This window comes from Tremella mesenterica (genome assembly GCF_000271645.1).
Source record: "Tremella mesenterica DSM 1558 unplaced genomic scaffold TREMEscaffold_18, whole genome shotgun sequence".
Lineage (NCBI taxonomy): Eukaryota > Fungi > Basidiomycota > Tremellomycetes > Tremellales > Tremellaceae > Tremella > Tremella mesenterica.
In genome coordinates, this window is record NW_006711242.1 from 260,236 (window position 1) to 271,890 (window position 11,655).

Below are 11,655 nucleotides of genomic sequence, written 5' to 3' on the forward strand. Positions count from 1 at the left end.
AAGGAGGCCCAACTACGAAGTGCGGCGCAAAGAGCAGAAGAGTGGAGGATGGTCATGGGGAGGGAGAGAATGGGGTACTACGCTGCTAAGTTCTCTTGCCACGACAGAGGTGTAATCGCTCACGAGGACGTTCGCGGCTAAAGAAGGGGGCGACTGTCACGAACTACGTCGTGACACCTCGATTACTCCACCAACAATGACCCTCCTTTGGCCATCAAAACCCCATCACGCCTTAACCTCTTTACTCTACACGTAACTCAGGACTTCTGACACCAAGTACGGCGAAGTTAGACGGGGTGAGGCTAAGTAGGGACAATGGGAGGGGGGGTACGGCGATGTTAGGCGGGGTTAGGCTAAGTAGGGACAATGGGAGCAGAAGTGCGGCGATGTTAGGCGGAGTTAGGCTAAGTAGGGACAATGGGAGCAGAAGTGCGGCGATGTTAGGCGGAGTTAGTCGAAGGAGGAAGAGGATGGCCGAGGGCTCGGGGAAGTTGGACGAAGTGCGTTGAAGTACGTCAAAGCGCGAGAGGGTTGGATGAACGTCTAGGAGGAGTAGATAATATTAGCTGAGAAGATCGCTGAAGTTCTTCAGCGATCCTTGATTGTTGTCAGTAGTAAAAGACAGATAGAGATAGCTATAAATCAAGATACATCGCCATCAGTAGATCAAAACCCTAGTTAGAGTAACTACGCCGAAGTACGCCGTAGTTACACCCCTTTCGACGTCTGCGCCCTCCTGGTTGGGTGAGACATCGACTCAGAGCGTGAAGTTAGCCGAGGTTCGTCGACCGTCGGTCTATTAAGAAGTAGTTGTTCGACGGCCGTGACAAACCTCCACTCTCATATCTTCCTCTGCTCTCAAGCCTATTGGGAATAAACTCCAAGTCTACCTTTCCTCTGCTCTCAAGCCTATAAGGCATTAACCCCAAGACTATCTTTCCTGTGCTCTAATGCCTGACAGGCATAAGCCCCAAGTACTTCTCTAGGTCTCTCTCCTCTGTTCTGATGCCTTGTAAGGCATAATCTCTCAGTCTCTTGTTCTCGCAGCTTCTCTATGTTCTGCAAAGTTCCTCATAGTTCCTCATTGACCACCTTCGACAAAGTCACCGACTTCCAGCGCATCACGTAGGATATTATAGTAGGACATAGGTAAACGCAGATATGGCATCGTAGGATATCAGTGGTAACCGGTCTGTAATGCATACGCCTAAAGGGTGACGCGCACTAAGCTCTTGTGCTAAAAGATCCAATGCTCAGTCCATAGTATGAGCTGAGACCCTTTATAAACTGCTTGTGCTGTGACCGAGATTCGAGATTTATGACACGGTGGGATGCATGGCAATGCATGCAGGACAGTGCAGGACGGTTCAGAGCGCTCGTATTCCGCAGGTCTGCATGAGCCTCTTGGAAAAGGCTGATTTTAGTATTTAAACCCTATCTAGTGCTGTAGTTTTCTTCTTCAGCAATGTATTTTTTCAATTCCCTTCCCCTCGTTTGATAAGTCACTCAGTTGGTTCTAACCCAACCTCTCGAACCCTCAGTATCCAAGGCAGTCACCAAGGTCCACGAGCCAGAGACTAAACCCCTCAGTTCCCAAGGCAGTCCTTTGCTACCGCAGTCTACCCGCAGGCGTGACACCCTCCTTCTTCTCCTCCTTTTTCCTCCATCCTCTCTCAGACCCTCTTTAGTTTCCTTGATACACTCTTTACTGACCATTACTGACCTTTGATCCATTGTTGACTAGTATTATCCACATCACAGAGTTCCGACAGTATCCAGCCCTACGGGTAGGTTACATTTATTTATTTGTGGTGATCCTCACAAGCAGGATCATTACAGTGTTATGACCAGGTCATAACACCTCATCACAACAAGTCATGTGACTCCACACGCCACATTGTGGATTGTGGGAATCAGTGTGAAAACGTGTGATTCTGAAAGGTATATAAAGTGGCGGAATGGATTTCTACTTTAACGATGAAAACCATCTCAAAACACCTCACTTTTCCCCATTACCTCTCTGCTCTCCCCAAAGTCATCTTTGACCATAGACAGTGCAAGATCATCCTATGGGTGGCACTCCATCTTTCATCAAGCCTGACTTTGGGTCTTCACTCCAAAGTCCCACCTTCCTTTGTATATAGTTCCAACTACTATACACTCTTATACTTGATCTATATTTATTACCTCCTTCCTACTCGATACATCTTCTGTTGACCTTTGTACCAGCACTACGGGCTACTCCCGCCAGTCATAGACCAACCTTGCCGTAAATTTCTTGTTACAAAGCCTGTGACAAGTCGAGCAAAAGTCAGGGAAGGGTATTGAACCAGCAACCGGCGGTAGGTTTAACCGCCGATTAATAGGCCTTTTCGTCGCAGTGGTTAACATCACTGTTCCGTTGGGCACTGTTATATCAAGCCAATGCTGGTTAGTTGGTCCTTGTGACATAGTGTTACAACCTGGTTAACCAGCACCAGGCCATACACTGGCCATGGATGTGACATCTTATGCCACTGCGCTAAAAGGCACAATATCACAATCGGCCCTATGATTGCAATCCGGTTATAACCCGATGTCACGACTGAGGTTGCAGGGTCGTGACACATAGTCATGCAGGAAGTCAGGAGGATACAAAGTTAGGGAGATATGAAGCTGAGGAGATATAAAGTTAGGGAGGCACGAGCTTTCTTGGGGATAAAGTTTGCAAGGTACAAAGCTCGGGGCTTAGGGTTGAACGAAGTTCTGTGTTGCCAAAGTTAGGGAGGAACGAAGTACTTAAGGGCCAAAGCTCCCAGAGATCTTCAACAATCTCTGGTTGTTGTCTTAGTGATAGAAGTTAGTAAAGCACGAAGTTGTTTATGAAACACAACGACTAAGTGGCAGGTTGGGTCAAACTCGATGGAAGTCTCGTGGAAATCTATGTGTCTCTGGTGCTATTTGATGGATTGTGTCTCCTCTGCAATTGATGTAGCCAAAGAATGATATTGAAGAATCAGCAAAGTTGGTACTTTGCTGATTGTACTATATACTATCTACCAGTCTCCGCATCCTTGTTCCTCCTACTGCAAGCGTCTATGTACATACTCGGACATGTGAAAAACCCTTTGAGCAAACCCAGTGGGGAAATCTGGAAAGGGGAAAAGCTGTCCCTACCTAAGTGCAGCACTGCCTCCCTTTCTTGATCTTCTCTGTCCTGCTCCATCAAACTGGATGGACTTTCCTCGATTCGTTGTTACCCCGTGACAATCACCTGTTCATATTATGTGATAGAAACTTACACCATTGGAGTAGCATGGATCATGGGGGGAGTTGTAAGCCAAGATCCTCCTTAAACCAGTACACTGCTGTCTCCCATCCTGTCCACAATTCACTTATATGGTCTTGCCGTGCTGTGTCTTCAGTGTAAGGCTTCAGAGCCTCGATGCCTCCAATTGCAATATTCATCAGATTTTGGATGGATTGCAAATGCCAGTCTGCCATTTCTCTGAGAGCTCTGATGTCAGTCATGGCCAAGCTTGATATATGGTATGCAGGTGCTTTACCCTTGAAGGTATCAGAACCGGTAACAAAGAACAAGAATTCATCAAAAGTTGCTGACACCACTGGTGTTTGCTCCTCCAGTTTACCTAATATTGTGCCCATCTTCTTGTATCTCTGTTGAAGGGTCATGTAGTGACTATTCAATCTACCCCAATTGGAAAGTGATTGGTCCATTTGTTGACTGAGCAAGGGGTACAGAGAGTTCATTTCTTCATCATAGCCCGCCCTCGTGTGAGTTGCCATATTTTTGGCTATGGAAAGGATTTCAGAGGTGATGTGTTCCCTTCGGAGATGAAATGTAACATTCTATTTCGTACCCGGCTCAACTCATCCTCGGGTGTTCTGGTCGGGCGAGAAGGATCACGATTGCCTTGACTAGAACCGCCCCAATCTTGCGGCTGGGTAGAGTTCATTGTAAGACGCACGAAGAAGTGGCAGTGAAGCTTCGCGTCTTGGGTTACTTTGTACCACTCCGCTGATTCAGGTGATTGGGTTTACAATGTCAACATGAATGGGCAAGCCCGGAAAATGTGTCTGTTATAGTTCAGGTTGGTCTTATAATGATCTCTAGGATGTCAAGGAAAGAAAAGACAATCCGTTGGTGGCCAACTACGTTATGTACGTGGGTCCCAGAACTCGCGAAGTTTGAACAAGCGTGAGTCGTGGCCTTCCTTACATGGGGATGGAAAAAAAGAATTCCTACCTTTATGTGTAGATGGGGGAACTGTTGTGGAGCATCCTTAGCTCATATACGGGTCAATCATACTTTGTAGCTCCACAGCCTTTAGCGTGGGACCCCGAGAGGGTGGAGTGGACGAGAAGACCACATCGAGGGTGGCGCACGGAAAGGTAAGCTGCGTTGAGGTTCGCCGAGCATGTTTTCAATAACCAGCGTGTGAGTCATTCCCATCAAATTGCTGAAGCTCTATACATCTTTTGAGCCATTCCCAATGTTGAGTTCAACTCGTCAGGCTGCATCTGTCATCACTGTCGAGGCTCTGATAGGTGGGAGATGTTTCCACTCGTTGAACGTGTCCTGGGCTCGACGTTCAATATTCCCTGGAGGAAAGTCCCAGCTTTTGTACCACTATTCTATTATACCCGTGGACTAGTTTGTCCGACGGTGCGGTCCGTTGCCGGAGCTGACAGGGAACAGGGAATCCTTTCATTGCTTGCGTTCAGAAGACGTCCACGATGGAACGTTCCCCTTTTGGATGCTGACTGATTTTCGCAGATCAGTATTCCTTCAGGGGTCCCCCCTCAATGGGATACTTAGCGGGTTTTGATGCGGTTCAGGCCTTTCGGATCGAACCGCAGCTCAGGATTGAGTCTTGCCATCAGATGTCTATCTCAGATAGTGGCCATGCCGGTAGATAACCCCACTAGGGCATGTGAGTTGGGATTGTTTCGTTATCTCCGCCCTAAGGTCGTCTACTAAGACTGCAGGGCGACGGGTCTGACATGATACCGCAGTAAAATGTACGAGTCTCTCACACCCTCTTGAAAAGAGCGCTTTTTATGCTCCTACACTGCCCATCGTTCACATGACCGCAGCACAGCATTCTCCCGAACCTCACTCGAAACGACGTAACAACTGGGTTTCATCCATTCGTCCAAATGATCGAGGTATCCGTGTGAACGTCCACGAAAAGGGACTTTCTCCGCAGTATCACACCGAATCAACCTTGAAATCCGGTCACTCTACCTATGGATTCCCAGAACACTTTGCGTCTCTATTCATAGAGCAGGGTGTGATCCCTTTTTTCCAACTATCATGCGGTCGGTAGTGCCTGTATTACCAATCTTCGTTGATCTCCGTGTCCTTTGGGCGTCCGCAGCGATAGTGATGCCATGAGTCAAGAGTAGCAGGACAAGATATCCATAAAAAGAGTAAATACTTACCTCTTTGTATCTATCTGTAGTAACCTCACAGTTCTAATAAAGTCGGAACTGATACGAAGCCCAATGTCAACTCCTACTTCAGCCAAAATCAAGATTCACACCGCCATATCAGATGCTATTCCAGTCGCCTGGAAGATCGATACTTCGGATCTCCCTCTCAATGTTTCCAACTACGCTCTGACGTGCGGTATTCTTACCCAGGAAGAAATCAAGATTGTACAATATGACGCCCTCGGTTTGAGGGATCTCATCGCGGCTCGTCAATTGTCAGCCGTCGAGGTTATTACGGCTTTTGGGAAGTCTGCTGCTATAGCTCATCAGACTACAAACTGTTTGACAGCGTACTTCTTCCAGGAAGGACTGGAAAGGGCAAAATGGTTAGATGCAGAGATGGAACGAACAGGTAAACCCGTGGGTCCATTGCACGGAGTACCTGTCTCTGTTAAAGGTTAGTCTCTTATATTCAACGAGATGAAATGATTTCCCTGAGGTTAAGATTTAGTGAGCTGATAAGTAGATACGGTGCCTCTTCGGGGACACAGAGGATGTTCGGGATTTGCGGCGTGGACAGAGAATTCAGAAGCAGGAGAAGACGGAACTTTGGTCAGTGTTCTTAGAGCAGCAGGAGCTGGTAAGTCAAATCACCTAACTGCTAAATTAGTCACCCGTTTGCGAGGAAGCTGATCAAGTCTAGTCTTCTACGTCAAAACGATCGTCCCGCAAGCTGTCATGCAATTGGAAACGGACAGTTTCCTTGGACCATGTGTCAACCCATATAATACCCGTCTCACCGCTGGAGGTAGCAGCGGCGGTGAAGGTGCACTGATTTGTGCCAAGGGATCAGTCCTGGGGTTGGTTCTTGTTTTGCATCCCTCCTATACTTTCCAATGTTCTTCCCCGTCCAGCTGTCGTGCCTCTTGTTCTAAATGTCTTCTCATCGGGAGTGAAGATGCTGAATAGAAGGATAGGAACAGATGTAGGCGGTAGCATTCGTAGTCCTGCGGCCAATAACGGTTTATTTGGATTCAAACCAACATCCTTCCGATTACCCATGACAGGTGGTAGAGTGAGTCGTCTTCGATACTTCCTGTATCCCACAGTTCCTATCCTCTATTTCCAGGTACCAGTGGCTCAACTGGTTGAAGGGTATAAGGTATTGATTTCTAAGGATCTCATGGCTGGTCAAGAAACCATTCCGGCTAGTATCGGACCCCTTGCCTCATCCTCACGAGACGTTGATCTGTTTGTTCGAGTAATCTTGGACGCCAAGACTTGGGAATATGATATGACAACCGTGGCTATGCCTTGGAGACCTGAGGAGGTGGTTTGGAAAGGTGGTAGTAAACCCATCATAGGTGTCATGTGGGATGACGGGGTTGTAAGGCCTCAGCCGCCGATGAGTAACACTTTAGCATATGCGGTGGAGAAGCTTGAAAAGGCTGGTTTCAGGGTGGTGAATTATGAGCCATTCAGACAAGCAGAAGGATGGGAACTAATTGTGAGTCAAGTGAAACCATATCCAACCTATTCCATCCCACTTCTGCCGGTTCTGTATCAAGTCCGGTTGTTTCTCTGGACGGCCTGCACCGTGACGGAAGGGTTGGGGAAAAGAGAATTGAGGGCGGGACAAGTCGGGTCTTACAGAGCAGACCAAGTTATACCACATAGACGGAGGAGAACGACTTCAAGATGTCCTACAATCAGCAAATGAGACGATCCATCCTCTCACCGAATGGCTGGTCAATCAATCGAAATCACTAACAATCTCGGAACTCATGGAAGTGAGTCCCTTTTATCTTGATCGTTCGGTTTCCTCCAATGCCCATATCACGACGGAAAAGGCACTTTATCCGATCGTGTTCTGTTGTGTATGGTCGGCAATCCACGATGAAATCCCCGCTGATATCCAATAGTTGACCGTCCAACGCGACGCCTTTCGAGAAGCCTACGCAGCCCACTTTGTCTCCTCTAACATCGACCTCATCCTCTGTCCTCCTTCTCCAGGTCCTGCTCCTTTATGCGGCACATCTCGTTATTGGTCCTACACCTCCTTCTTCAATCTGGTTGATTATCCCGCTGCAGTGTTTCCCACGGGATTACATGTTACACTCGATGATAAAGCTGACAACCGATATAAACTCACATGTAGACAAGATAAAGAAGTCTGGGAGGCTTGTGAGTCGTTTGTGTTCCATGTCCACCACAGCATTTAGATCCTTGTGGGCACCAAGAAGTTGGGTATTGAGATACTGGATAGGAGAAATCAGGATAATGACCATGTCAGATTCCCCAGAAGTATTTCTAAACGCGCCTTTATCGTTGCAAGTCGCGGCGCCGAGGTGGCAGGACGAGAAAGTTGTACTGGGGATGAAGATGATCGAGGAGGTGGTCAGAAGTTAGACGTCCCCACTACATGCTTGTGAAGATTGAACAGGAGTGCGTACATGGTAGTTTATGGAGGATTCTAAGATCAAGTCGTAAATCGGACATGTAGAAAGATAGAGTAGACATTTTCACATGTGAATGAAGTATGAACCACTTGACCGGAAGTCACAAGACCTAAATTCCGGACCGACCGGCGCCGTGCGGTGTGATCGGATCAGACCGAAGAAAGTGCCTAATTTTGTACGAGTGTCTATTTTATGTTCAAGCCAAGAAGGGAAGTCCATATTCTCCCCAACTTCTCAGTATTCCTTTCAGACCTCTTGAAAGAGGTATCCAAATCTACTTTTGCATGGCTTGTCCTCCTGTCGTGAGCCCCAACGATGTCATCTTTCGTGAAAATGAAACGGCACAGGAGGATCCCCAAGATGTCATCTCCGACATCCAGCGAGATACGGTGACCAAGTCGGATATCGAGCTCAAGGATTTGAACACCGTCAACTTGGTTTCAACGGAAGAAGGAGAAGAAATCGTTTATTCTATCTTTTCACCAGGGATAAAATGGCTTATTGTAGTATTGAGCGGGGCGGCGGGTATGTCTTTCTTTCTCTTCGCGTACCACTCCCTCTTTTTCCCTTCTTCAATTCCTGGACCGAATCGATTCCTTCTCCTTCTAGATGGAATCTTCTTCTCTCCCCCACTCCCATCGGCTACATCCAAGCTCGTCTCGAATCTCATACTCAGTGGACCTTCATGATCAACAAAGTCACCTTCTCAGTAGGTAGCACGGAACACGCAATGGGTCTCTTACCTTCAGGTCTCATATCTCCTATCAGCGGAAACATGTTCGTCCCCGCTATTCCCACTCTTTCAACAGCCTTCAGCACATCAGAAGCCAACATAACACTCACAGTCACCGTTTTTCTCATTTTCCAAGCTGTCACTCCTAGTCTGTTCGGCGCAATGTCAGACACATACGGTCGTCGTCCGATTTACATCTCCACCCTTGGTCTATATCTTGGCTCCAACATTGGTCTTGCATTATGTCCAACAAACTCTTATTGGTTGTTGCTACTCTTAAGAGCACTACAAGCGACTGGTGGTTCAGCAGTTATAACTATAGGATATGGTTGTGTGGCGGATATTGCAGCTCCGGAAGAAAGAGGAAAGTTCTTGTCTTTCTTCATGATAGGAGCCATGCTGGGTCCTGCTCTGGGTCCGTTATTGGGAGGAATCTTCGCTTCCACTTTAGGTTGGAGAGCTATGTTTTGGTTTCTGACAATAACGGCGGGAGTGATATTGGTTCCTCTCATTCTGTGGGTTGTTCACCCGTTTATTCAATCTCCAAACCTCCTTCAAACTTCCCATCAACCTCCTCTAGACCTCCTCAACTTGGAGCTCGTCAATACTATGTTATCACTCTGCCAATATCTAACACGACCATGATCTGCATGATAATGTGATCATACCCTGTACAACTTCGCCTCCTCAATATCTTTGTGAATAGTCATCAAAGATACCAACTGAACCTGTAGTTTCCTTCCGGAAACATTGAGGACTTTAGTAGGGAACGGATCCTACCTCCCTCCGACATATACCAAGCCTCCTATCGATCTCGGTCCAAAGAACAGAGTTCCGAGACCGGTAGATCTTCCACGTATGAGGGTGAGCTTTTCTGCATTCCAATTCTCAGTCCAAATCGTCCGGTCATCATCACGAATGTATTCTCAGATAGCTCGACTCTTGTTCACTCCTTCCTAGTTCCAGACCAGCGTGTATCGTCTGTCCTGTGTCATCGAGGGATGCAATACTGACCACTCAGTTCCGACCTTTCTCAACATTCCTGATTCTAGTCGTACCCGAAATCAGTGTCACTTTCCTCGTCGCATCTCTCATGTTTGTAGAGTATTATACTATTTTGTGAGCTTAATTGATACTGTACGGTTACCGATCTCTCCTTCTAACCACTCTACTCCCCATTTTGCGTACGTGGTGACGGACGACCAAAAAGATCAACGACTCAACATTTCTCAAACCGTTTCCATTCAAAGACTACGGTCGCACGGAATGCATAAGGCTTGTGGGGTCGATATCATCACAACTTGTCTAGCAGGATAATGTGCTTATGGAGATAGCGTATTTGGAAGGATAGCTGATGGACGAAAGAACTGTACTCTCAACAGTTTTGAAAGACCCATATGGTCTTTCTCCCATCAAGATAGGAATATGCTATCTGTGAGTTTTTTTGGATCTGTCACCTTTCCCCCTCGATTCAGCTCGTCCTTCAACAGGAAATTTGATTACTCCTTCTGCTTGATCACCTCTGCTCATCATATCCCCTGAGCTACAATCTTCCTCCTCGCGCTTCAGCTTAGAACAACATACATCGCTCGTTATCAACTCCTTCTAATTTTATTTTCTGTCCCTACCTAATCTCCTCCCCCTAAATCAATGTAATTTCTTCACGCTTTGGATTCCTTGACCTGTGAAAGGACTTGGTCCCGTAGTTGTTCACAATTCCTCTCACAGATCCTTGTTGCTCACCTTCAGCCCAATAGGATTTGGCACGGGAATATGTTCTTTCTTCACCGGTCGTTTACTCGACTATCGTTTCAGCATTGAGATGAGACGTGTTGGAGGTGATTACGAATCTCGTCCTGATACATTTGATATAGAGGCAGCTCGACTGAACTGCATGTGGCCTTCTGTAGCGTCAGTGATTTCTCTCTCTATTCTCCAACTTCTGAGTGATCATTGTTCCATTGTCACTTACGGTTCTTGTTTCCTCCTAATCGTTCTGATTATATCATGTCAGCCATGGTCACCAGATTCTCCATGTGAAATGAAAGATTTCCACATGGAGAACAGCCTGGAAGATATGGTGTCCTCGGTTGCTGGAAAATGTGGTCATACATTGCAGAAGCTTACAAAGAGAACGACCATCCTCGTCCCCATCGCTCTAGGATGGTTCCTTGAGAAACGTCTAAATCTTGCTATTCCGCTGATCACCACTTTCATTCTTGGTTTAGGCAACGGAGCCGTGCTTGTTGGTGAGTCAAGACTTAGTGCAACTTGAATCTCTCTCAATGATCTGACGTGGATATCACTTACCCCAAGCTACGGTCTATGGTCAGCACCTTCTACCCGACAAGACAGGTGGCATGTCCGCTTCGCTCAATCTCGTTCGCTGTATTTTGGGTGCTATTGGCACTGCCGTTGTGTAAGTAATATTTTCATCTGTCTCCATATACTTCCTACTCTTGTCAGCTGCATATGGCAGGCACCCACACTCATCTTACCTCCCATTCCACAACCAGGGCTTGAGCCACATCTCAGCGCGCGCAATCGATGGAAGTATCTCATCTGATCAACCTGTGTCTAATTATCATAGAGTATGGATTTCAACTGACAACAGTCAACAAATGTATGATGCGCTAGGAGCTGGATGGACCTGCATTGTGCTTAGTGGTATAAGTACACTGGGCATACCAATGTTGCTGTTGGTCAAGAAACGAGGAAGGAAATGGAGAGAGAAACAAGAGCGCAAACTTAATCCTGTAACTCCCTCACCTGATCCGTGAGATTGAACATGAAGCCAGTGGTATACGGCTTTGTTGAGTATTATTAAACTCTGAAGAGAGATGTAGGGTATGAAAACATAAGTCTTTGGACACCAAACTCGTCAATCTGAATGTCAGTAACGTTAGTATGCGCATGTGTCATGATATGGGACAATTGAGCCGAGGGTCATGACACAGACGGCGGGACGATGTCGTAGCAACGTCAATGTGGCAGGGGAAAATTGCTGTTGCTTTACCATGAGACGAT

At 46.9% G+C, this 11,655-nt stretch overlaps 3 protein-coding genes across 3 annotated transcripts; 2 read left to right on the top strand and 1 right to left on the bottom strand.

Annotated features, from left to right (window-relative positions):
- Nucleotides 1-3,300: 3,300 nt before the first annotated feature.
- TREMEDRAFT_66044 (uncharacterized protein) lies at nt 3,301-3,786 on the bottom strand (the record flags this gene model as incomplete). Its single annotated transcript, XM_007008122.1, has 1 exon — nt 3,301-3,786. The coding sequence occupies one exon, from the start codon at nt 3,784-3,786 to the stop codon at nt 3,301-3,303; it is 486 nt and encodes a 161-aa protein (XP_007008184.1).
- A 1,722-nt stretch (nt 3,787-5,508) lies between these two features.
- TREMEDRAFT_70373 (uncharacterized protein) lies at nt 5,509-7,845 on the top strand (the record flags this gene model as incomplete). The annotated part of the gene is made up of 8 exons (XM_007008123.1): nt 5,509-5,893; nt 5,963-6,076; nt 6,140-6,296; nt 6,409-6,511; nt 6,614-6,943; nt 7,095-7,226; nt 7,359-7,620; nt 7,730-7,845. 8 exons carry the CDS (start codon nt 5,509-5,511, stop codon nt 7,843-7,845), a joined length of 1,599 nt encoding a protein of 532 aa, XP_007008185.1.
- A 780-nt stretch (nt 7,846-8,625) lies between these two features.
- TREMEDRAFT_35703 (uncharacterized protein) lies at nt 8,626-11,408 on the top strand (the record flags this gene model as incomplete). Its single annotated transcript, XM_007008055.1, has 8 exons — nt 8,626-9,143; nt 9,363-9,492; nt 9,650-9,747; nt 9,994-10,062; nt 10,378-10,539; nt 10,762-10,877; nt 10,945-11,047; nt 11,243-11,408. 8 exons carry the CDS (start codon nt 8,626-8,628, stop codon nt 11,406-11,408), a joined length of 1,362 nt encoding a protein of 453 aa, XP_007008117.1.
- Nucleotides 11,409-11,655: the final 247 nt, after the last annotated feature.